Below are 26,786 nucleotides of genomic sequence, written 5' to 3'. Positions count from 1 at the left end.
GGTGAACAACCAACAAATGGAAAGGTTTAAGCAGGAGAGCAATGAAAAAAGTTAGGCAAACCTGCCTCTGACCATACACAAAGGGAAAAACAACAACTTTGCAAGTAGTCATCAAAATCATTTTTTTTTAGAAAATGTGCATTAACTAACCTGTCTGATCCATTCCAGCAGCATTCAAACTTGTCAAAGATGCAGTCATTTTCATACAGGGAGCAAAGCTTGCTTCGAAGATATTCATGAACCTGAGGGGGAGGGTTGGTAAAGATTAGCATGCATGAGCATACAACACTAAAGGAGCTGTCCACTTGTTTATATTTAGAAATGATTAACTATATACAAAAGGTGTCACAGTTTCCGCATGGGGACAGCGTTTCCGGCTTCTGCATGAAAAAGGAAAGTAAAACAAGTTGGCACATGATGCGTGTGAAAAGGATTAGCTTACTACTTACTAATTTCATTATATAAGCCATCCCACTTCTGTCTATGGATCAGCTCAGACAGAAAAGGGGGCTGGCTTAGTGGATGAAATGAGCAGTCAGTCCCCTTCTCGCACAGATCCAAGGAAGAGCTGAAAGAGGATCCACTTTCCTGTTTCAAGCAGAAGCCGAAAGTGGAGCTGTCGGGGTGGCAACGAAGTGTGATCATCAAAATATTTTTTTGCTTATTATTGCCATAATTTTTTTTTTTTTTTCCTACATTTTATCCAATGTGCACACGTTCAGGATTTTTCGCGTTTTTTCGGCCGTTACCGCAGAAAAAACGCATACATAAGCATCCCATCATTTTTAATGCATTCTGCAATTTTTGTGCGCATGATGCGTTTTTTTTTCCCGTGAAAAAAACACATTGTGGTAAAAAACGCAGCATGTTCATTAATTTTGCGGATTTTTTGCGTTTTTGCAGCTATTTAATGCATTGGGAAGCTCCGGAAAAAAAAACGCACAAAAGACGCATGCGGATTTCTTGCAGAAAATGTCCGGTTTTGTTAAGGAAATTTCTGCAAGAAATCCTGACGTGTGCACATAGCCTTAAGGAAAGGGATGGGGGGGGAAATTTAAAGGGTGGTGGAATAGCAACAACAAAAATTCAATATATATATATATATATATTTTTTTTAAGGCATTCTATACCGTGTTCACTATATGGTAAAACTGACCTGGTAATATAATTCCTCAGGTCAATACAAGTACGCTGATGCCAAACACTTTTTTTTTTTTTTTTTTTTAAAAACCCTTTGACCTCGGACGGATAGTACGTCTGAGGTCAGATCCCCCTCTTTGATGCAGGGCTCCGGCGGTGAGCCCGCATCAAAGCCGGACATGTCAGCTGTTTTGAACAGCTGACATGTGCCCGCAATAGCGGCGGGTGAAATCGCGATTCACCCGCCGCTATTAACTAGTTAAATGCCGCTGTCAAACGCTGACAGCGGCATTTAACCGGCGCTTCCGGACGGAAATGAGCGCATCGCTGACCCCCGTCACATGATCGGGGGTCAGCGATGCTTCTGCAGAGTAACCATAGAGGTCCTTGAGACCTCTATGGTTACTGATGCCGGATAGCTGTGAGCGCCACCCTGTGGTCGGCGCTCATAGCACACCTGCATAGCAGCGATCTGATGATCAGGCGATCGAGTTGTGCCAGCTTCTATTCTAGGCTATTGAAGCATGGCAAAAGTAAAAAAAAAAAAAAACACAAGTAAAAAAAAAATATAAAAGTTTAAATCACCCCCCTTTTGCCCCATTCAAAATAAATCCATACAAAAAAAAAAAATCAAACCTACACATATTTGGTATCGCCGCGTTCAGAATCGCCCGATCTAGCAATAAAAAATAAAAGCAATAACCTGATCGCTAAACAGCGTAGCGAGAAAAAAATTTGAAATGCCAGAATTACTTTTTTTGGTCCCGCGACATTGCATTAAAATGCAATAACGGTCTATCAAAAGAACGTATCTGCACCAATATGGTATCATTAAAAACGCCAGCTCGGCACGCAAAAAATAAGCCCTCAACCGACCCCAGATCATGAAAAAAGGAGACGCTGCGGGTATCGGAAAATGGCACAATTTTTTTTTTTTAGTAAAGTTTGGAATTTTTTTCACCACTTAGATAAAAAATAACCTAGTCATGTTAGGTGTCTATGAACTCGTAATGACCTGGAGAATCACAATGGCTGGTCAGTTTTAGCATTTAGTGAACCTAGCAAAAAGGCCAAACAAAAAACAAGTGTGGGATTGCACTTTTTTTTTGCATTTTCACCGCACTTGGAATTTTCCCGTTTTCCAGTACACGACATGCTAAAACCAATGATGTCGTTCAAAAGTACAACTTGTTTCGCAAAAAATAAGCCCTCACATGGCTATATAGATGGAAAAATAAAAAAAGTTATGGCTCTGGGAAGGAGGGGAGCAAAAAACGAACACGGAAAAACGGAAAATCCCAAGGTTATGAAGGGGTTAAATTTAGGTGGTGAAAAAAAAAATAAATTAATGTTTTCACAGCCAGTTTCTGAAACGTTTTCATTTTTCCTTATGTGGGACTGGGTGAGGACATTTTAATTGATCCCATTTTGGGGTAGATACGATGTTTTGATTGCCTCCTGTTGCAATGTTGTGGTGGCCAAAGAACCATAATTCTGGCGTTTTGATTTTTTTTCAGTTATGCTGTTTACCGAACAAATTAATTTATTTATATTTTGATAGATCAGTATTTTTAATGGTGTTATTTCTCCTTCGCCTCATTGGGGGACACAGACCGTGGGTGTAGCTGCTGCCACTAGGAGGCTGACACTAAGTGATACAAAGAAAGTTCTCTCCTCCCTGCAGTATACACCCTCCTGCTGGCTCTCAGCTCCTCCCCTGCAGTATACACCCTCCTGCTGGCTCTCAGCTCCTCCCCTGCAGTATACACCCTCCTGCTGGCTCTCAGCTCCTCCCCTGCAGTATACACCCTCCTGCTGGCTCTCAGCTCCTCCCCTGCAGTATACACCCTCCTGCTGGCTCTCAGCTCCTCCCCTGCAGTATACACCCTCCTGCTGGCTCTCAGCTCCTCCCCTGCAGTATACACCCTCCTGCTGGCTCTCAGCTCCTCCCCTGCAGTATACACCCTCCTGCTGGCTCTCAGCTCCTCCCCTGCAGTATACACCCTCCTGCTGGCTCTCAGCTCCTCCCCTGCTGTATACACCCTCCTGCTGGCTCTCAGCTCCTCCCCTGCAGTATACACCCTCCTGCTGGCTCTCAGCTCCTCCCCTGCAGTATACACCCTCCTGCTGGCTCTCAGCTCCTCCCCTGCAGTATACATCCTCCTGCTGGCTCTCAGCTCCTCCCCTGCAGTATACACCCTCCTGCTGGCTCTCAGCTCCTCCCCTGCAGTATACACCCTCCTGCTGGCTCTCAGCTCCTCCCCTGCAGTATACACCCTCCTGCTGGCTCTCAGCTCCTCCCCTGCAGTATACACCCTCCTGCTGGCTCTCAGCTCCTCCCCTGCATTATACACCCTCCTGCTGGCTCTCAGCTCCTCCCCTGCAGTATACACCCTCCTGCTGGCTCTCAGCTAACCAGTTCTTGCTTAGTGTCCGTAGGAGGCACACGGACGGGTCTGCTATTCAGACCCAAAGAACTCTATTTTATTTTTACCTTTTACATTTTACTTTCTACAACGAAGGATCCTTTCAAGGCTCCGATCTCCCTGAACCATCAACAGGCGAGCAAGGAGAGTGTCGCCTCTCCGTATCCTCTCCTGCGACGTGGGATGCCATGCTTGGGCTGATTCTTAGGGGCGACGGCCCCTTCAAAGGCACCGATCTCCCCGCACCATCAACAGACGATCATATGAAGTGTCACCTCCATTTATCCTCTCCTGGAGCCAGGCCTAATGCCGGACAACTGGCCCTGTCCACTCGGGGGCTGAACTCCGTGGATGTACAGAGGCCCCTCTCTATGGCGTCCGAGCAGCCCCCACTGTCCCACCACTGTTAAAGCGGATGGCACAAGGAGGCGGACGGCTCCTTTCCACCTCCCTAACAAACGAATGGTGGATTGAGGTTTACCCCTCTATCCCTGCACCGTCCACGCTGCAATACCTGACCTGCAGCAGAATAGAGTGCGTGTGCTTTCCTCGGCGCTGAAACCCAGTCATCCGCGGAGGCTCCATGCCGGGACGCGCACCGATGGTGAGTGGATCAGCGGTGGGCCTCTGCAGCAGGATATTCACATGCCGACAGGCAGCCTCAGCCATGGCTTCCCTGTGGGCCACCTCCCTGAGCTAACACTCCGGCCGGTTGCAAAAATGTAGCCCCCCGGCTTCGGACGATGTGTACGCCGCATCCCGGAAACCGCACCCACACTATGGTGCGCTACGGCGGCTCCACCCAACTTTTCTGGTGCTTCTCGCCTGGCACGGGAGCGCTCAATTTTGTCGGCCACTACAACGCCATTCACTTCTACCACTCCCGCTGGCTGCAGAAAGTTAAACCCCGCTTTGGGCCTATTCATGGAAGTCTCGAGGCTCCGCCCACATCGTGTCTGTGGCTCCGCCCCTCAAATTGGCGCTTCTCGCTCTCTGCGAGATTTTTATCACCTCTGCAACTCCCGTTTGCCATCTTGGTCCACCCGGCCGGCTCACACTGGCGATGTTTTTTTTTGCATTAAAGGGGCACACTCTGCAACATCAGTACCCGGATAGAACAAATATGACAAGGACACGTTAATTATTCACTACACATTAACCCATTCCATGTGTCCACCGGATTACCAGACCTATCATCAAATATCATACAAGACCAAAATAAAAAAAAAGGATGATAGAAGGTCAAATTTCATCAAAAAGTCCATATAAATTTTATTAATAAACAATGAATCGAGTTCTAAAATTGCATAACACATAATTGGGGAAGAAGGTGAAATAGAGCGACATATTCATAGTGTAATACATAGTAAGCGACGCCATCGTCTGGACCAACAGCTTACCTAGGTGATATAACCATAGGGTAATCCTATTAATACACCGCTACCAACCACAATTCCTGACGCATAAATTGGCCATTTTGCCACATGAGATTATCTTCTAATCACAAATAGCTGGTGCGAGGATAAGCATCACGCCCCTATATACATTTCTAGCTAAATAATGCCCCCACAGAATCCCTATTCGGGAAAAGGACCGTTCCCAGCAGGGACCATATCATCAGGTCACTTATATTTACCTGTAAACCTATAAGAACACACTAAGTTGTAGGATAAGGTAAAGATGAGAAAATGCAAAACCCATCGAAACTATAAATGTATCCTAAAATCCACAACCAAGCGGTAGAGGTATCAGAAACAATTTTATTAAGTGTCAAATACAAAAAAATAGCAATAAATACACGTAGACAAAAGATGATTTAGAAAAAGCAGGGAGAACCACACCAGCATATGAGAACTGCTGGATAAAGACACAGGAAATCCAAGCATCCTAGCTACACCAGCACACCGGAATATGCTCATAAGTAAGAAATATAAAAGGAATCACAAAAAGGGGCCACCCTACAAAAGGGCATAAAGATGCAAAGTAATGGTGAATACCATGCCCAGAGAGGTAGCCCAAAGGAGTAAAAATATCTCCAAAGATGTATAGCGGTGTTCAAATCCAGAGCATAAGGATGTCACTGGCACCAGCAAACCCAAGTCCTAGGAAAAATGTATGTATGCTACAACTGATGTTAAAATATTACCTTGAGGCATGCTGGTGTCAGTACGCCGGCATGGTGGGAGCAGGAAAGGGCCTCGACGCGCTTTCGCCAGGGCTACCTATCGGTGGTCGCCAGAAATGCAGGGACTAAGCCGGAGTCCAGACGAGCGCGTCCGCCCCATCATCTTAAAGGCACATGACCAGTATGCCCTGGTCTTAAAGGCACATGATCAATCCGAAGCCTGTCACCCTAAATGTGCACAGGAGCCCTCAGCCGCTGATCCCAGTTTATCCCAGGGTACCTAGTTCCCCTCAGTAGACTTCGTCACTGACCGCAATCCATGGTTTCTCTGACCAAGAGATTGATTCCCTCCGTGAACCCTCTGTGGCTTGGAGTGCTCGCAGGACCGATATACATGGTCCCTCTCTTACATGGGAGCAGTCAGCTAGCAGGGGCCGCAAGTGTTCTAGAAACGTACAGGCGTCTAGAAACATAGAATGTAAGTCTGCAAGGACAGGGTCCTCTCCCCTCTGTACCAGTGTGTCACTGTAAACCTGTTTACTGTAAATGATATCTATAACCCTGTATGTAACCCCTTTCTCATGTACAGCACCATGGAATTAATGGTGCTATATAAATAAATAATAATAATACTCGCGCCTAGAAAACGGAAGTTTTCATTTCCTGATCCCTCACCAATGATTTGCTGAGAACAAGGCTCTGAATATGGATCGGATATTGCCTAGGACCTGGACTTGCCAGAGCTTCAGAAAAGGATGGATTCACCTATTTATATCAACCAATCTCTGTACATTGACGAGGACTCCGGTTCTGCTCTACACTACACAGTGTCCCTCATAAGGAGACTAAACTCCCTCGTAGAGCAATTGCCATTCAGTCCGGATAAGCTATTCACTGGACAGAAGCCTCTACGTGGGATGCCATGCCTGGTCTGATTTTTTAAGGGCGACTGGTCCTTTAAAGGGCACCGATCTCCCCACACCATCAACAGACGAGCACATGGATTGTCACCTCCATGTATCCTCTTCTGCATCCAAGCCTAACGCCAGACAACCTGCCCTGTCCACCCAGGGACCTGAACTCTGTGGCTGTACAGAGGCACCCTTTTTGGCGTACGAGCACCCCCCTCTGCATCACCACTATTTAGCCGATGATGCAAGGAGGTGGACGATCCCTCTCCACTTCCCTGTTAAGAGGATGGTGGGCCGAGGGTTCCTAATTTTTAACTCTGCACTGTCAAGAGAGCGGCGATGGCAAGAGACGGCTTTTTCCCGAACTGCTGGATGCAGCCGCGCATTCTGCCACTTGGCAGATTAACCGGGTAGAATCTCCTGTGGTATACCTACCAGTATCCCTGCCCAATGTATCATCAATTAAAAATACCACGGACTGTCAGATAGCAAATCTGGTTCGTTTCATCTTGCGGCTTTGGTAGTTCCTTAGCCGCCGCATGGGTTGCTAGAGCAATGGTCTCCTGGTCGGAGACCTTAACTACTTTGATTCACACCAGTAACCTTTTCCCGAAGACAGTATGGCTGGCCAATCAAATCTTCTGGACAAAGGATCGTATGTTTCCTACAGACCCAACCAGCAGTGGAAGGGTTGTCCACGACAGTCTAGATCTAAGGGATCTTGGTTCCAAAAAGAGGAACGAAAAGTAAGACCGATCCTGGACCTCAAACGTCTAACAACCTTTGACAAGGTACTCCTTTTTTGGAGAGTTCCTCCGCTCAGCCATTACTTCAACAGAAAAAGGTGCAGTTTCTGGCATCCATCGTAATTCGGGATGCTTACCCTCACGTCTCTATTTTTCCCCTCTTCAAAAGTTCCTTCACTTTTCCATTCGTGAACAGCATTTTCAAGTCACGACCTTGCCCTTCGGCCTTGCTACCGCACCCAGAGTGTTCGCAAGGGTCATGGCGGCTGTCATGTTCCTCTTGCACCCTAGAGGTGTGGTCATCCTGCCCTATTTGGTCGACTTTCAAGCCTCTCTTCCAGGACTATGCTGAGTCGTCTATATCACTTGCGATACCCTCTCACCTGGGCTGGCAGCTAAACTTAGACAAGTTTTCCTCATTTCCAGCCCAGTAGATCCTTTTTGAGGATGATCCTGCACACTTCCAGAAGGATGGTAATTCTCCCTCGAGACAAGGTTGTGGCCCTTCAACAGGGAGCTTGCGCACTTGATCACTCATACCCTCATTTAATTCGATTTGCTAGAAGGGTTCTGAGGAAAACTGGTGACGACAACGGAAGCAGTTTCCTTCGCTCCACTCGCTTTCAGCAAGTCAAACAGGCTTTCAGAGGGTAGTCTCTGAGCTCCTTCATCCAGGGCCTTTCTCCCGGTTCAATGGTTATTCGTGACTACCAATGCCAGTCTTCTCCCGATCATTGCTCTGGATATGAATGGTACGGCTAGTCCTACAGCAGGTCCACTGCCTTCTGGCGGGTCACCCCATCCAAATTCAATTGGATAATGCCACGGCTGTGCCATACGTCAATTATCTAGCAGGTACCCACGGTCAGGAGCCTTGGCCGAGGTACCTCACATTCTCTGATGGGCAGAGATCTATCGCTCGGTGATCTCGGCAGTAAATATCCCAGGAGTAGAACTCTGGGCTGCAGTCATATTCAGCAGTCAGGGTTCCCCTCAAGTGAGTGGGAACTTCACCGGGAAGTCTTCCATCAGATCTGCCTTCACTGGAGCTCTCCAGTTGAAGATCGGACAGCATCCAGACTGAACGCCAATATACTCGAGTTCATGGTTCGGCCTCGAGATCCAAGAACCATCTCAGTGCATGCTCTGGTTCTTCCATGGTACCAGTTTCCATAAGCCCTCTTCCACTACTTCCGAAAGCCTTTCGGAAGCAGAAAGGGCCCCCAGTGATCCTCAGGGATCCGCACTGACCACGTCAGTTTTTTGTTGCGGAGCTAGTATCTTTCCGTCTTCTTGCAACAGGGAGTTTTCACATGTAGTTCTTCCCTATCGCATACCGTTAGATCTTTTCTATCAGGGAATGTCGCCCCTTTTTTCTCTGCGATCTTGTCATCCTGATGAGTCTTCAGAGCTTGTCGCTCTGTTCTTTCAGACTGTTTTCCTTATTACCATCAAGGCAAGGTAGTCCTCAGGCCATCCCCGTCCCTTCTTACCAAGGTGGTATTGTATTCCCACTGTTATGAGGGCATCGTTCTTCCCTCATCTCTTTCGGCTCCAGTCTACAAAATGGAATGGGGTCCCCATAATCTCAACGAAGTGAGTGCTCTGAGTAGGTACGTATCGAGGACGGCGTCCTTCCGAAGGTCGGACACTTTTTTAAGAAGGCTTCCTGATGGTTACAGGAAGGGTTTAGCCGTTTCATCAGCCATGTTAGCCTGGTGGATTCGTTTCACCATCCAGGAGTCCTTCCGTGTTAGATGTCAGCCTATCTCCCTGTCTATCGAAGGATGTAGGCACCAGGCGTCGGCAAAGCACGCCTGCAAGGTTGTGGATTAGTCCAGTTCGCATGCATTCTTGAAGCACTATAATTCCCACAGATGTGAGTCTGGGCAGGCGGACTCTGCAGGCCGCGGTGGCGCACTTGTAAGTAGCGGTTACAGAGGGCCTGATCGGATGTTGTCCCCACCCAGGGACTGCTTTGGGACGTCCCATGGTCTGTGTCCCCTAATGAGGCGAAGGAGAAACGGATTTGTGTACTCACCGTAAAATCCTTTTCTCCGAGCCATTCATTGGGGGACACAGCTCCCACCCTGTTATTAGCTTATGTTTGTTATATAATTTGACATGCTATACTCTCAAATATAATATGACATGCTATACGCTCATATGTTGTTTTTGATCTCCTACTGCTTTTGCACCGAACTGGGTAGCTGAGAGCCAGCAGGAGGGTGTATACTGCAGGGGAGGAGCTAACTCTCTTTGTATCACTTAAGTGTCAGCCTCCTAGTGGCATCTGCATACACCCATGGTCTGTGTCCCCCAATGAATGGCTCAGAGAAAAGGATTTTACGGTGAGTACACAAAAATCCCCATTTTTAAAATTTTAAATGTATTTATTTTTAGACTGAATAGGAAAAATTGTTTTTTTTAGTGATTTTTCAGACTTTTTTGGGAGAAGACTCCGCTGCTCCCCCCCAAAAAAACTGTCCACATTCCCTAATGGTAGCCATCATCTGCACGCACAAAAAAAAAAAAAAAAGTTTTAAAGCAAACCTGATATGTTTCTACTGGTCTGCTCTCCATGTTGAGATCCCACACTTTGACAGACAAGTAATCTCTTGTCATCATGTAGCGACCGCTGTTACTGAACTTGACATCAGATATCGAAGAGATGATTTCAGAGAAAAATGATCTGCTGCTCGGGTCTTCAGGTTCCTCAAAAACTGAAAAGAAAAAACAAAACAAGACTACATAACCTCTGAAAGATGGCTCAAGATTGAACAAAATATTATAAAAAAATTAAAGATTGTGTTCAACAATACAATTCAGTATTTCCCATCGAATGATTGTCATTATCACATCCCCTCTATTGACCCAGATTGAAAAAAAACAAACAATTTTCTCCAAGCCCTTCAGCGATTTGCCGTTTTTTTTTCTCCCATTCTTCCAAGAGCAATAACTTTTTTATTTTTCCAGCCACATAGCCGTATGAGGGCTTGTTTTTTTGGCGGGACGAGTCGTACTTTTGAATGATATTTTCCTTTCTGCCACATGGTGTACTGGAAAACAGGAAAAAAAATTCCAAGTGCAGTGAAATTGCAAAAAAAGTGCAATTCCACGATGGTTTTTTCATTTATCATGTTCATTATATAGTAAAATGGACCTGGAAATAATTCCCCAGGTCAGTACGAGTATACAGATACCAAACATGTAGTTTTTTTTTATTTTATTAAGTGATAAAAAAAATAATTCAGAACTTGTGTAAAAAAATATATATAAAAAAATACCACCGTATTTTCTGGTGTATAAGACGACTGGGCGTATAAGACGACCCCCAACTTAAAATATGGAGTTTGGGATATACTCGCCGAATAAGACGGGGGTCATCTTATACGCCCAGTCATCTTATACGGCGTGTGCGGTGCGGATGGTTCCCAGGGTCTGGAGGAGAGGAGACTCCTTCAGGCCCTGGGATCCATATTCATGTAAAAAAAAAAAAAGGATATACTTACCCTCCGATGGCCCGCGGCTCTCAGCGGTGAAAGCGGCGGCCTCCGTTCCTAAGGATGCATTGAGCGAAGGACCTTCGATGACGTCGCAGTCGTGTGACCGGTCACATGACGTCATTGAAGGTCCTTTGCTCAATGCATCCTTAGGAACGGAGACTGCCGCTTGCACCGCTGAGAGCCGCGGGCCGTCGGAGGGTAAGTATATCCATATTTTTTTTTTTTTTACATGAATATGGATCCCAGGGCCTGAAGGAGTCTCCTCTCCTCCAGATCCTGGGAACCATACAGGACCGCTCCCTGAACACACGCAGTACCTGGCGTATAAGACAACCCCCGACTTTTGAGATTATTTTCAGGGGTTAAAAAGTAGTCTTATACGCCGGAAAATACGGTAATTATTTTCGCTTTTGTCTCAATTTTCGAAGACCTGAACATTCTAATTTTTTTAGGATCAGGGGCTGTGTTCGGGACTTATTTGTCGCGACCCGAGCTGACGTTTTTACTTATACCATTTTTGGGTAAACACAATGTTTTGATCGCCTTTTATTGCAATGTTGTGGCGATGAAAAAAAAATAAAATAAAGGATTTCTGGCATTTATATTTTTTTCTCGTTATGTTGGAGGGATCAATGACGAACTGTCTGCAGGCATTAAATGCCGCTGTCAAAGATTGACAGCGGCATTTAAGTGATTAACAACTGCAGGTTGATCTCTGATCCACCCACGGATTTAGAGGCACTTGATGGCTGATTAATTCAGCGTGAGCCCGCATCGACGGTAGGGACAGGGCTGATGATATAAATATGTGATCGGTCATGGAGGGGGTTAATACACAAAATCTAATTCTATTGAGAACCATGTACTTACATTTTGAATGTCTATCGCAGAGCGCAGAATCCCGCATGTCACAAAGTCTAATTGTTCCTTTGCTACTGCTGTAGACGAACACGTTACATTGGTGCGGGTGGAATTCAGCAGCGGTGATGACTTCTGTCAATTCCTCCATATTAGCAGGCTTAATATCTACAATGTCTGGCAATGTGGTTAAGGTCTTTCCTTCCAGGTAGAAAAAAAAAAAAAAGACACAATCTTGTGCTTTTTACTAAAGGTTAATGCAGCTTTAAATTATATCAACCAAGAGTGTTTTTTGTTTTTTTAAAGGAAATTTACACTTAAGAATCCACTCTCTTTACCATACAGGGAAAGGTAGCGTCATCTACTGTCATTATCAATGATTTGACTGGTTTCGATGTCTTTTTGGGGCAAAACATTTATGCATAGTACACTTGGCATCGCACAATCACTAAGGTTTGCCTCGGATCACACTAGCCTACATCACATGAAGATGACTTATAATAGCTTCCTCTAATCTAAAGAAATTGTACAAAGATCACATTACTTTGGTGGACATTAGTGTCCGCGTGCTGGGGTCCCTAACCAATCGCAAGAACGAGGAGCCAATTGGAAAAGAATTGCAAGCATGCGTGCGCACTGCAACATTACGAAAAGTCTACACGGAGGACGGAGACTGACAGCCAAGCGATCAACGGTCAATGAATGGATGGACAAGGCACGCAATCTGTCCCTGCTCCAGACAAATAATGAACTCGGGACCCCTTATATATGAGCTGTGCACCCAGGGATCTCACACTCATCACCTACATGCAGTATTCCGGGTAAGTTGAGATATGTATAAAAATGGAACCCAGATCTATGAAAAAAAGAATGTAACAACGATTGAGAAAAGTGGGAATAGAGCCTTCGCCAGATTTTCTGCATTCATAAATAAAATATAAGTAATCTTGGTTTTAAAGGGTATATGCACACTTCTTAAAAAAAAAAAAAAAAAAAAAGAGCTTTTCAAAAGGAAACTGCTTCAAGAAAAGCTCCGATGGCACGTTTTCTTTTTCTGAAGAGCTTTTTGAGTGGGCGATTTTTTTTTTTTTTTTTTTTTAAATCCTTAAATCAAAATGCTGTTTTAGGAGGCAAAAAAGCATTACAAAATTCTCTGTGAAAAGTGAGGTGGACAGACGCAGTTAATATTTAGATCTGTTTGCGTGCCCATGCAGAAGCTGCAGTGATCGGTGGAGTCTCAAGAACCGGAACGCAATTGATCAACAACAATTAGTAAAAAAAAGTTTACAAAATGATTTTTTGCTTCAGAGATGTAGAAAAAAAGATATATAAATTTTATATATTTAGTACACACAAGATCTGTTTTCAAAAGAAAAGGATACTAAAACTTCTATCTGTAATTTCTAAATGCCATAAATTAATTCTCAGGTCATCTGCAGAGAGGTAAGTTTCGTGATCGCTATTTACTGAAATAGAGTTTATGTGATATGTATGTGCATTTGCAAATATCCTTCGTGGACTTGCTTCAACCATTAGGTCCATGGGCTTCAATATTGGCACCTAGTATAGAAAAGGAAAAAGTGTAATAAGTATAACAGAAAAAAAAACCTAAACAAAAACAAACAAACAAAAAAAGACTATGGTAACTAGTAGACCTTAACAATGCAGATTTAAGAGGCAGTAGGACAAAAAAAAAAAAAAAAAAAAGAAGTTCCTTAATGAAGAGTTCAGATTAAAAGCTTGGATTTTTTTCCCTCAGCCTGTCGAAAGGATAATATGTCCCAGGTAGAAAGGGGCATTAATTAGCTGCACCTTGCAAGGCCATTTTCAAACTTGATAATATTTGTTTAGCATTTGTAGTCCAAGTGTCACAGAAGAACTATACTGTCAGATGTACCTGTACAATCTATAAACCATTTCATAGCTGATGGTGAATATTGAAGCAAGGCAATGACCTCCAGATGACCCTAGTGCAAGTGGATTCCTCCTGATGTGAACAGGTAATTAAAGAGGATAATCTGATGGATCGCAGACCAGGCAGGGCCGACAGCAATTTTGTGATACGGGATAGATTTATGGCTGGTAACTACCACCTCAGCTTGAACAGAAAGAAAAGATTACTTTGGGTGCCTTTGTTTTAATCCAGTTATGATTATTTTTATGAACAGCAAGGGTCCTACAGTTATGAAAGACCTTTTTGACATGACGAACGTAAAGCATTGTCTTATGTCACTGGATTGTTGCCGGAGCAGTGCACCTCCAAATTAAAATAGTCAGATGAATTATGCTATCCATGCCATGTCTCCTATCTATTGAAAGGTAAAATTGTGATTGGAAACATGACTAATATCTCCCCTGCCTGGGACGAAGATGCTGTGGAAGTTGGAGATCCCATAATTTTCTAGAACGAGTCACATCTCTGACCAGCCCTTTTAGGAGTCACTGAAGGGGAGGTAGGTGGGCATGATTTGTGTTAATATAAGCAAATGCCAAACTATGATCATTATCAGTCCTGAGAGACTGTGCGCAGTGGTTCTGTAGTTATCCCCCAAAAACGAAGAGCTCCCCTTCACAAAAGTCAGAGCCAACTCTGCAACATCAGGTTTAGTACCGTTCTTCTATTTTTTTTGTATATTTTTATAAAACACATTTTGAATTATATAAATAAGTAATAGCTGTATTCCTCTTGCTCTATAAACCGCACCGCTGAAGCAATACGCTGTAACGGGTGTCCAATCGACCTGTATACATAATTGGTGGTGACAGCTAGTAGTTCTTTTTGTTATTGTGGAGTTGGCAATGACGGCACCAGTTGGGTATATATTTTGTCTATCACTCGTCACTAGTGTTGAGCGATACCGTCCGATACTTGAAAGTATCGGTATCGGAAAGTATCGGCCGATACCGGCAAAGTATCGGATCCAATCCGATACCGATACCCGATACCAATACAAGTCAATGGGACTCAAGTATCGGACGGTATTCCTGATGGTTCCCAGGGTCTGAAGGAGAGGAAACTCTCCTTCAGGCCCTGGGATCCATATAAATGTGTAAAAGAAAGAATTAAAATAAAAAATATCGCTATACTCACCTGTCCGACGCAGCCTGGACCTCAGCGAGGGAACCGGCAGCGTTGTTTGTTTAAAATTCGCGCTTTTACTTGGTTACGTGAAGTCCCGGCTTGTGATTGGTCAGGGCGGCCATGTTGCCGGGACGCGGACCAATCACAGCAAGCCGTGACGAAATTACGTCACGGCTTGCTGTGATTGGTTAATGGCGGCCATGTTGCCGGGACGCGGACCAATCACAAGCCGTGACGTCACGGGAGGCTGGACACGCGCGCATTTTAAAATGCGCGCGTGTCCAGCCTCCCGGCTTGTGATTGGTTGACCGCGGCGCAACCAATCACAAGCCGGGACGTCACGGGAGGCTGGACACGCGCCCATTTTAAAATGCGCGCGTGTCCAGCCTCCCGTGACGTCACGGCTTGTGATTGGTTGCGTCTCCCATGTGACTGCGACGCAACCAATCACAAAGCCGGGACGTAATTTTAAAATCCTTAAGGATCTGAAATTACGTCACGGCTTGCTGTGATTGGTTGCGTCGCCCATGTGACTGCGACGCAACCAATCACAACGCCGGAACGTAATTTTAAAATCCTGAAGGACCTGAAATTACGTCACGGCTTGCTGTGATTGGTTGCGTCCCGGTCACATGGGCGGCACGCAACCAATCACAAGCCGGGACTCACGTAAAGGAAAGAAAAGCGCGAATTTTAAACAAAGAACGCTGCCGCTTCCCTCGGTAAGGTGCAGGCTGCGTCGGAGAGGTGAGTATAGCAATATTTTTTATTTTAATTCTCTTTTACACATTTTTACATTAATGTTGTTTCGATACCGATACCCGATATCACAAAAATATCGGATCTCGGTATCGGAATTCTGATACAGCAAGTATCGGCCGATACCCGATACTTGCAGTATCGGAATGCTCAACACTACTCGTCACATGCAGTTGTCCTGACGACTGGAGGCAGTGGCGTGTTGTTCTTTGTTACATATTGGTACCAGCCGGGAAATCTGCGATTCCCCCCCGTCGGTTCCTTGATAAATGGGTGGCAGCTGTGGGATCTACGTGATCTATCCAGCATTTTCCTTGACATGCACAAGTAATGAAACTTCCTACATCTTCCACTTTTTGGACACCCTCCAGTTTTTTGCTTTTACGGATTCAGAATATGCTTTTTTTCTGAAATGAACATGGCTCGACAGCTGTCTACAGGTCATGCATGGCATTGCAGTACAGCTGTATTTGCTTCAATGGTGATGAGCTACAACACTAGATACAACTCAGACATTGGTGCTGCTGTTCCTGAAAGAAACCACTCTTAGCATTAACAAAGGCCATTCATTGCGGAGGGGGGGGGGGGTCTGAATCGTCCCCGATAGGTTACCTGAAGGGGCTGTGACACTTGTGGTGGCTTTGTCAGATATGGCAGCTCTATGCTCCCCAGTCTCATATCATTGAGGCTGAGCTACAATACTAGAAACTATATTAAAAATGTACAGCGATTTTCCTGGTACATATTAAAGGAGACATGGCGCCAACTGGTGAGGCTCTGCCTCTGCCCTTTTCATCAGATGATTGGTTGGGGAGCTGAAAGCTGGACTCTCACCAATCTAATATTCACAGCCTATGCTAAAGAAAAACCACTGATAAAAATAGTAAAAAAAAAACAAACAAAAAAAAAAACACAAAAAGTGATATTTTCCTCCTATTCCATTGGTGCCCGAGCTACAATAAGTGGTCCCTTCCTGCTACAGTGAATGATTTTCCTCCTGCAGCCAATCCCTGGCTAGGTAGATCACTGATGGCCGGTGATTGGCTGAGCAGTCATTTCCTGCGAGGGACCAGGAAATAGAGCCTTGGAAAGACCAAGCAGGCATCAAAACAAGTACAGCAGGGCAATTGATGAGGAAGGTATCACTTTTGAGCCGTAAAAAAAGTTAGCATCCCCTTTGATTCAGTCAAAAAAAATTTCTGAGACCAACTACAGTCTTCAGAAAGAAAAAAAAAAAAAGTGTATCCCCCAATGAAGCGAAAGAGAAAATGCTAAGTGTCTAAATCCATGCAATCGTTTACCCGTAGAGAAGTGATTCTAAAAGGATCGCGTAATCTGCCATCTTCGTCTTTCAGGTTGTAACCTTCGGCCCTTTTATCCCGTTCACTAATTTTCCACAACTTTATAGTCTTGTCTGGAAAGAAACCATGTAATAATCAAATGAAGTGTCCTCACTGAGATCGCATTTTTATAACAGAATCAATAACTTTTTATAGACACCGAAACAAGAAGTTCATTAACTGATGATTAATTACAAGAAAAACGTGTGATTAGTAATAAGACTGGAATGAGACGTATGACTGTACAGCCCGTGACCTCATGACTGCAGGACGTCACTGGGCCCTGCCACAGCTCTGCTGGGAATCCTGCTAATAGGACGCTTCACCCTCTAATGAAGGCATCAGACGCCACCTTGGCTCAGGAACATTGAAATGATTCACAAATCTACTTACCATTGGTAGAAAGGAGAAAATGGGCAGCGTTCTGCTGTGGCAACCACCTAATTTTGTTAATTTTCTCTTCAATTTCTAGACTTTTTAAGTAGTCAAATTCAGGTTCATGGCTCTGAAAGGTGCTGTAAACATTGTATTCACCCCTAGAATGCGGACGGCTTTTACTCTGGTGGGAAGAATGACATAAAACATGTAAAGTATGCAGTCATAATACATGCGAGCCCAGATTAGAATTTCATGCAAAACCATTCATCCCGACCATTTTTGTTCATTGACTCAACACATGAAAAGAAAAAAAAAAAAAAAAACAAAGCAAAAAAAAAAAAAAAGTAAGTTTCAAATAGATTTAGGTTTAAAAGTTTCTGCTTTTCTTCAGCTCCCGTGCAGAAAAATGCATCTCCATGGTAAGACAACAATGTAGTTGCTGTCTTTTCCATCTATGTTACCCTGGGTGGTCGGCAAAATTTAGGGGACAGATAAGGAAGACTCTATAAGATAAGATTACACAGTGCTGTGCTCATGGAGACAAAGGAACGTTTTAATCAGGACCTATATAAAAATTGTTTATAGGTTATTTTAGATACATTGGGACACAAATTGTTGCATGAGGAAAACAAATTTAGTAACTGAAACACACGCATAAAGATCACTAATGATGGATAAAGTGTCATCAGAGCATGCTCATGTACTAACCGAGGTACTGCAGTGTTCTCTAATACCACGTTAGAGTCCGCGCACCTGAATGCAAAGATCACCTAACAAACAGGCAGTCCCTGCATGGATTGCGGCTGTTGAACAGCTGCGAGAAATGCAGCGGGCGGACGAATACATTTTGAGCACAAGAGCATGCTCAGATAACACCTTATCCCAGCACGTTCGCTCATCACTAATTATCACCTATCAGATGGATAATTATAAGATCGGTATGGATTCCATGTAGGGGACTCCCAACGCTCCACCGTTCACCACTGGCCCAACAGGAGTTGAATGCGGTGGTAGTTCGGGCATGTGCCCGGCCACGTCTTTCATAGTCTATGGAGTGACAATTCTGATAATAAAGTGCTTCTTCAGGCCCGTAGACTGTAAATGGAGTGCGTGCGAGTAGCCATTTCATTCAACTGGTAGGGATACAAGTCCCGCGATCTGGTGATTGGTGTGCACACAACGTAAATCACCACCTAGTCAGGGGATTTGGACATCATTTTTGCAGACTGTAATGCCCCTTTAACTAGATTTATACTGAAAGACAGCTACAAGACAGCTACAGCAATGAAAAGTATGAATTAAAAAGCTATAAATCCGCAGGACGTCATCACATTAGGCAAACTTAAGACAAACCTCTTGTTCCCTTTGGAATATGACGACTCTTCCTCCTTTGTCGCCTGTCGCTAATAAGTCTCCAGAAAAGTTGAACTCGACAGTGGAAATAATATCAGCTGTAGAAGGAGACAACAGGGAGAGAATGAAGAAAAGGTTCCCACAAATATAACTGTAGAAAACAGACGAGGGAAGATGATGGCATCCGCCATTGAAATCATTACCAAAAATGTATTTGGGATAACAATACATGCTTTATCAGCAGGTTATTGCTATGTGATCCGAGAGCAGCCCCATCTCACCGGAGCTGCCGCAATAAAGGTGGGTGCACATGCACAAATATCTTTGGGCATGGGCTCCGCACAAGTATGGAGAAAGGGATGCTTGGCACTCCATCATGAATGGGATAGCTAGAAAAGAGCATGAAGAGGAAAGGCGCAGACAGAAATCCAACTTCTATCTTAGCATCTAGAAAATGCAGCCGGCATCAGACATTGTGTGTGAATATTGTCCTCACAAGTGTGTTCAGACTTTATGAGATTGGGTTTCTTGTAAACCAGTTATAATAAATAATAATCTAAATCGGGGTTTTCTCTGCGGCAAGCACATTATTTTCTGCAGATTGGACCATCCTCAATGTACAAGTCATGTTAAAGGTTTATTCCAACAGTGGACGATTCCACCTTGCCTGTGAATTGTACTCTGACAGTGGCACATATTCCACTGGAACTTTTCGAAGTCAAATTTTTGGGATAGATGGGAGCACTGTCAATAAGCAAGCTAGCTATACAAACACTTGCCTATGAGATTATAGCTAGAATACATAGAAAATTCAAAATAAATATGCCCATAGGACATGACATCCCAGCAGCACCCCTTTAATATGAAAAGGGAGTCAGTCCCACCAAAAGTTCAATTTACCGTATATACTCGTGTTTTTCAGCACTTGTGTGTGATCACTCGGCCGGAAGAGCTGCTGGCATCGGAATGAGATGCAGCGAGGGCGTGCAGGGAAGGTAAGTAGGTGGTTTTTGTTTTTTTCTTTATAGGGATGATGAAGAGCCATGCAGACAAGGACGGGGAGCCATGCAGACAAGGACAGAGATGAAGAGCCATGCATATCAGGATAGGGATGAGGGGAAAACGCATACCCAGCTTATACTCGAGTCAATAAGTTTTCCCAGTTTTTCGTAGCAAAATTAGGTGCCTCGGCTTATACTCGGGTTGGCTTATACACAAGTATATACGGTAAACTACTTATACAGTCCTTTAAGATTTGGTTACCCTAGACATCATACAAAGACAGCAATCACTGGAGAAGGACATCACGGTCAGAAAATAGAAGGAACAAGGCGAAGAGGAAGACCAGCAACCCAATGGCTTGATACTATCAAGATAACAGCGGAGAAGGCCCTGGTTGACCTATCTAGTCTTGCACTCCTTTGATTGTCCCACAGAGCGTTCATCCATCAAGTCACCAAGATAAGAAGAGCCTAAGGCTAATATAAATATATATATATATATATTTTTTTTATAGTTTACCCCAATAAAATTCATACATGCAGTATAGATTTTAGAAGCCCTCGGTGAACCCTTGACATCCTCTCAATTATCACGCTGCATACCACACAGTGCGGCCATCACCCTTTCCTGCCTGTCGCGCCCACACGCTGGACACAAGATCACACAGTATCAGGGGCTGCAGACAGGAGACGGATGTGTGTTTGTGCACTTGTTTGTTTCCCGCAGTGTAAGTGAAAATGTGCCTGGACAGGGATTCAATTCAGGCAGTGATTAACCTGAACAAGCAAGTGCCATCAACCAAGCTAAGGGGAAGCACTCATGTTGAATCAGTGAATGGAACGGTGCGCAAAGGGGCCCTCATTTACATTAGGTAAAAAACTAAAGAAAGTCTATAAAGTAGGAATAAGTTTTATAGGGACTAAGTCACTTATAGGACTGTAAAGTAATTTAAATCTTGTTTTAGGGGACGATAGACTCCCTTTAGAAATATGCTGGCAAATTTGTTGCAGAATACATGGTTTCTCCACATGAATGTATTGGTGTCTGCAGAAATATTACAACCACTTCAGATCGATCTGCCACAAGTTTTGGCAGCGGCGTACTCCCTCTTCCCATTGTTATTACACGCACACCTGGCTGAACTGAGCGTGAATGTGTATGAGGTGGTGGGACAAAGCTGTCAGCAGAAGGAGCATTTTGCAAATTCCAGTTCTCATCAAACACCTTGTATCTGTTGTCAGAGATTCAACTGAGAAACGCATCAGGTTAGATCGCTATATATAGTGCCAAGTCATAGACTCCAAAGGCAATAAAACAACAATACAAACCCGGGCATGTCTCCTGCCTCTGTAATAGACGAAAAACGAGAAGACAAAGCACATTGTGGTGCTGCAGGTTTATTACCACCCACAAAATTATAACCTCAGTGAAGTCAAGAGGCTACACACCCTGCTCTCAATATTAGATGTGAAGAAAAGAGACAGAGGACCTGGATAAGACGACTCGCATCAATGTCATAAACCAAGGGAATGTGCAGAATGACAGAAATTTGCTTTTTGAATATTTAATAATCCAGATGCTTATTCTGAATGCCCCACCATAGATTCCTAGCAGACAGATAATGGAAGGAGGAGCGGTGAGTGCAGCGCTCTCCCATCAGCTGTTTATTAAAAAAGAGTACCGTACCTTCTCCAATTGCTGATGCTCCACTGATTCTGGAGGTCTTTTTTCTTTGTGCCTCTACATTCTAAAGCTGTACACCAATGGAAATAAAGAGCACCAAATGTGCACACCTGACCTTGAACCAACTGGATTTATACCACAGAAACTCCCTTTGGGCAACTGCTTTCTCTCCTCTATGACCCTGGCCAAGCAAGTCACGGATGCACCATAGAGGGGGGGGGAAAGTAAACGCCCACAGAGAAGGTCATGGCTACAGCCTGGCTCAGAGTGATCTGAGTCGGAATTTGTCTCATGTGAACATGCTATGAACTCCATAGGCGCTGTGTCCTTTCCTGTTATTAGTGTGCTGGCGAGCAGTTGGTTCTGGCGCTCTGGCTCTCCAGCGCTAGTACTCATGTGCTCCAATGCAGTGACCGCAGGGCCTCAGCGTTTACATGAGAAATCTAAACTCAAGAGTGCACTGAGCCAGGCTGCAGCGGTGACCTTTTCTGTAGGCGTTTGCCTCCCCCCCTCTGACAACTTTGCTTTTTCTCCTCTGACGTTGGCCAATGAAAGACCCAGAGAAATTCCATGGCGTATGCACAGTTAATTGAAGGGAAAATGTGGAGAGCGTGCATAACTTTGTAATGGAGGGGAGCAGGAAGAGGACAAAAAAAAAAAAGTTTCAGAATCAGTGGCACAGGGTCAATTGAAGGAGGCACAGTTGAAATGCTCAACTGCAGTGTTTACTAGCAAGTAAATAAATTATCTTGACACGTTTATTCTGATAGTACAGTTTTAACCATCAGAAAGCTGGGGGACTAATCACTGCCCCTCTTCCTTATTTACCAGGTACAGTTTTGTACTCTGAGTAGTGGAGGAACCTGGTATCACAGCTCAGATGCATTTGCAATTATGGAGCACAGCGACTGCTTAAGTACAGCGCTGTCCTTGATAAGCAAGGGACCCCTTCCATCAGCCGCTTAGAGGAGATGCAGGGAGTCAGATCTCCACCATACTGAAAACCAATTCCTTAAAGAATATTGTACACACTGACAAGTCATTCTTGGAAAAATACAATAGGGGGAACAAAAAAACAAAGCTTTTTTCCCCCCAGAATTAAAGGGCTCTTTAGGGTACTTAAACATCTTATTACATGATAAGGCTCTTTTTACAGTACGGTTGTCTCATTTTACCAAACTCCTATTGTGTACAATTTTAATGTGCTGCCATTATTTTCAGGACTAGCACAGAAAAACTGAAATACACATATATAAATTAAGCCTAAAAATGTACACACATCAAATGACTGGTGGGTTTAGCGAAGTTTAAAGAGGTTTTTACATATGATAGGTCATCAATATGAGATGGATAAGGATCGTACACTCGTCACCCCCACCTAACAGATGTTATTCAAAAGAATAGGAGCCGTTCTGCAGTACCCAGCAGTGGCAGCTACGCACTGGAGCTGCAATCTACAGCTTTGTTCCATATGGTCACCTCCAAAGCAGTTTTCATTTGATCAATGGGAGTGCTGGATGTTAGACCCCCAATCGATCGCGTAACGATGACCTATATTATAGACAGGTCATCAATATGGTGACTGGACTACCTCTAATGTGTATAGGAGCAATAATGCCCTGATGGTACCACTCTGATTTTCCATACTATATCAGTATCCTATGGACATACCCAATTGTATTAATAAAGGTTTGCTTAGAATTATTTACCAAGTCTCCAGTCAAGAAATTCATTGGCAGTTAGAATCCAAATTTGTAGTTTCCCAAAAATCATCAGTGGTAGTCTCATGCCACCCAAACAATGCAAGATCCCGAGTGTCTCCGCTCCCTGAACACAACACACAGCATACTGATAGGATTTGCTATAAATGTCTGAAGACTTGTATAAAGAGCAACCTGATTGGTAAAGCCGTACCTTCTTTTTTCCCTCCCTTTTTTCAGAGCTATAAAACGCTTATAGCCACATGAGGGCTTGGGTTATTTTGTGCTTGGCGAGCTGTCATTTTGATTGACGCCATTCATTTTACCATATATCAAGTATTGGAGGGAACAAAATTGCAAGTGAGGAGAAAGCATTTAAAAAAAAAAAAAAATATATACAATTCTCATGTTTTTTGGGTTTTGTTAACTGGGTAGTAAAAATGGCCTGGCAACATGATTCTCCAGGTCAATGTGATTACGGCAACACCACACATGCATAGATTTTTTTTTTTTATTACCGTATATTTCAGTGGCGTAAGGAAAAATGTTGTGTCACCATCTTCCAAGAATCACAACTTATTTTTCTGTATAGGCCTGTTTTTATTTTTGCACGTTGAGCAGTAGATTTTGTTGGTACCTTTTTGGGGATACATGTGTTTTGAATGCTGCTGCTTATTGAATTTTTCTAGGTGCTGCGGTGACCAAAAAAAAAAATTCTGCAATTCTGGTGCTTGGTTTTTGGTTTTTTTTGCAACAATTTCCACATAGGTTAAACAATATTTTGATAGCTCAAATTCTGCAATATGCTTTTTGTCTTTAATTTGCAGTTAATTTTAATCTCTTAACTTTTAAAAGGGGGGGGGGGGGCTGGGGAAGAGAATATGGAGTGACTACATTTTTTTTTATTCTCATAAAAGACTCAAGTCCACAATCGTTTAGTCGCTTGTGCGGTACACAGCAATACTTCAGTATTGCATCGTGGAGTAACAATGTGACAGCGATGCAAGCCTTCCGCAGACTAATGACGACACATAGGTTCAGTATTTATAAGAAAGCCAAGAGCGGGTCCAAGCATGGAAGCTGTAAATATCCCCCTCCTGGTTTTAGCTTACAAATACTGAAGCAATATGCTGCCTTGTGAACGAGGACATAGGCAGAGGCCAGATGTGATACGTGCACACTGCACACTGTATGGGGGATAATCAAGGTGAAAACCTCCATCTACTGGTATTGTACAGCAATTCGCTGAGGATTAGCGGGTGCAGAAACCAAACCGAAAATCCCTACAGTGTAAACACACCCTTGGGTCCGCTTTACACAAACACAGCTTTTAATATGTTAAGGCAGTGCCTTTTAGGCATTTTATTTTACAAGTTTTTGATTATATTTCAAGTTTTTATACGTTTAATTCCTACCATTTTTCAAGCCCTTTAACAAAGCATAAAAAAAACAACAATTCTATACAGCGTTTTGGGAAAAAAGAACCAATACAAATACCGCGATAAGTGTTTTATTTAACAAAATGCTGAGTGAAACCTGACGAAAAAGAAGTCTTCCCAGTGACACACCCAGGTGTAAGATGCTATAGGCAAAGCGTGAGCGGGATCCATCATTTATATATAGTGCATGACAGTCGCTCGGCCAATTAGTCCAGGATGTCACAACGAAGGCAAAGGGAAAAGCGGCTGCTGAGTTCCTGCCCTAGGTGCACACTGGCTGTGGGCCAAATTCAGACAACCGTGAAACACAGGCGGCGGTGCACGGGCCAGGCGGCGGTGCACGGGCCGGCCGGCGGTGCACGGGCCGGCCGGCGGTGCACGGGCCGGCCGGCGGTGCACGGGCCGGCCGGCGGTGCACGGGCCGGCCGGCGGTGCACGGGCCGGCCGGCGGTGCACGGGCCGGCCGGCGGTGCACGGGCCGGCCGGCGGTGCACGGGCCGGCCGGCGGTGCACGGGCCGGCCGGCGGTGCACGGGCCGGCCGGCGGTGCACGGGCCGGCCGGCGGTGCACGGGCCGGCCGGCGGTGCACGGGCCGGCCGGCGGTGCACGGGCCGGCCGGCGGTGCACGGGCCGGCCGGCGGTGCACGGGCCGGCCGGCGGTGCACGGGCCGGCCGGCGGTGCACGGGCCGGCCGGCGGTGCACGGGCCGGCCGGCGGTGCACGGGCCGGCCGGCGGTGCACGGGCCGGCCGGCGGTGCACGGGCCGGCCGGCGGTGCACGGGCCGGCCGGCGGTGCACGGGCCGGCCGGCGGTGCACGGGCCGGCCGGCGGTGCACGGGCCGGCCGGCGGTGCACGGGCCGGCCGGCGGTGCACGGAGATAATTTGAGATGCTCAGAAAAACTACATTGTTTTCTTTGCAGCATTATATTTCTGATTGTCTTTATTTTTATTTTTTTTTTCAGCCACACACACTTTCCTACACAGAAGCACATAGAAAAGGTACCTTAAGTAACAAAAAAAAAAACACAAGGAGTTTTTAAACAGAAAGTAGTAGTTTGTAGTGGTCTGCTATTGGCTTACATGTGGCTGCAGCACTTTATTACTGCAAAACAAAAACATAGCATATATCATAGCATAGATCAAGTAGGGGTTCCGAAACCGTGTCCCATGTTAACACGTGCGGAGGCTGAATGATCAGTGATAATACACCTATCTGCCATTGGGAGCATGTTGTACGATGACCTAAGAACTATATTGTCAGTCACCATCCCCTAGTGTGAATAGGCATCTGTAGTTAGTAACACAAGAGTTAAGATACACATGTACAGGATAGCTATTTAGGACCACTACTTAAAATGAAAAAAAAAAGGGGTCCCTTCTTTGAACGGAGAATCAATTGGTACATGTGTGTGAACTGCGGCTCCATTAACTCTCCATTGGCCTGAAAAAGATAGTTGAATAATGCAGGGACAATAAATGGAGCAGCTGAAAGGTGGCTGTGGGGGGCAGGGTTATTCGTTTTGCCTTTTTTTCTCCAATTTTAACCAAGGTTTTTTTCCCCCAGGACTATTTGATTTAGCTGCGGATCCAGTTAGGAGCTTGTTGTGGAGTTCTGGTAAACCTAAACTAAACATATCTGCAGTGTATCTGCCATGGGTGTATATACCCCAGCCACTTATTAACGAAATGCTCTGTCCAGTCTGGAAGCACACAAGATTTTGGTACAGAAGCATTTCTCATTGGAGAACACGTTGTATTGATCGCCGTCTCGCTCTGTATTTGTGCCAATGGCAGATTTCTGGGTGCAGCGTATAGGTTCAGCAGAGGAAAGGATCTTTCATGGAAACTTATAGAGGAGCTCTTCATATAGAAGTTTCCTAAAAAATGAACTATGAAAGAATTCGGCTGCTTCCACACATCAGTTTTTTGCCGTCAGTAAAATCCGGCGAATTTAGAAAAAAAAAACGGATGCGGCAAAAGTTGCCGCCGGATCCGTTTTTCTCATAGACTAGTATTAGCGACGGATTGCCTCACGTTTCATCAGTTTTTCGCCAGATCCATTGAAAATTGTTTATCCGGCGGCCGGAGAAAACAGAAATAGTAACGTTTTTGTGTCCGTCGAAAAAACGGACAGCGACGGATCCGTTGCCGTCCATCGTTTGCTAGAATGGAAGCCTATGGGGCCGGATCCATCAAATGACGGAATCCGGTGACGGATTCGGTTTTTTTTAACTGAGCATGCTCCCATGTTTTTTTAGGATCCAGTTAGCTGGATCAGCTAGTCAGATCCAGCAAAAAAAACCGGATCACATCAGTTTTTAGTTTTTCACAATCTGC

At 44.7% G+C, this 26,786-nt stretch overlaps 1 protein-coding gene across 1 annotated transcript in view; it reads right to left on the bottom strand.

Moving 5' to 3' along the window:
- The window catches only part of PPP2R2D (protein phosphatase 2 regulatory subunit Bdelta), a 40,131-nt gene that overhangs the window by 9,922 nt on the left and 3,423 nt on the right, over nucleotides 1-26,786 (bottom strand). The window contains exons 3-9 of the mRNA XM_077258436.1: nucleotides 18,625-18,722; nucleotides 17,287-17,452; nucleotides 16,855-16,967; nucleotides 13,095-13,272; nucleotides 11,725-11,889; nucleotides 9,902-10,071; nucleotides 151-242 (exon numbers count right to left, since the gene is read on the bottom strand). Of these exons, the coding sequence (XP_077114551.1) occupies nucleotides 151-242; nucleotides 9,902-10,071; nucleotides 11,725-11,889; nucleotides 13,095-13,272; nucleotides 16,855-16,967; nucleotides 17,287-17,452; nucleotides 18,625-18,722 (982 nt within the window). The remainder of the gene's footprint in view (nucleotides 1-150; nucleotides 243-9,901; nucleotides 10,072-11,724; nucleotides 11,890-13,094; nucleotides 13,273-16,854; nucleotides 16,968-17,286; nucleotides 17,453-18,624; nucleotides 18,723-26,786) is intronic.

This window comes from Ranitomeya variabilis, chromosome 4 (assembly GCF_051348905.1).
Source record: "Ranitomeya variabilis isolate aRanVar5 chromosome 4, aRanVar5.hap1, whole genome shotgun sequence".
Taxonomy (NCBI): Eukaryota; Metazoa; Chordata; class Amphibia; order Anura; family Dendrobatidae; genus Ranitomeya; species Ranitomeya variabilis.
The sequence above is the reverse complement of the archived record's forward strand: the minus strand, read 5'-3'. Positions and strand labels throughout refer to the sequence as shown.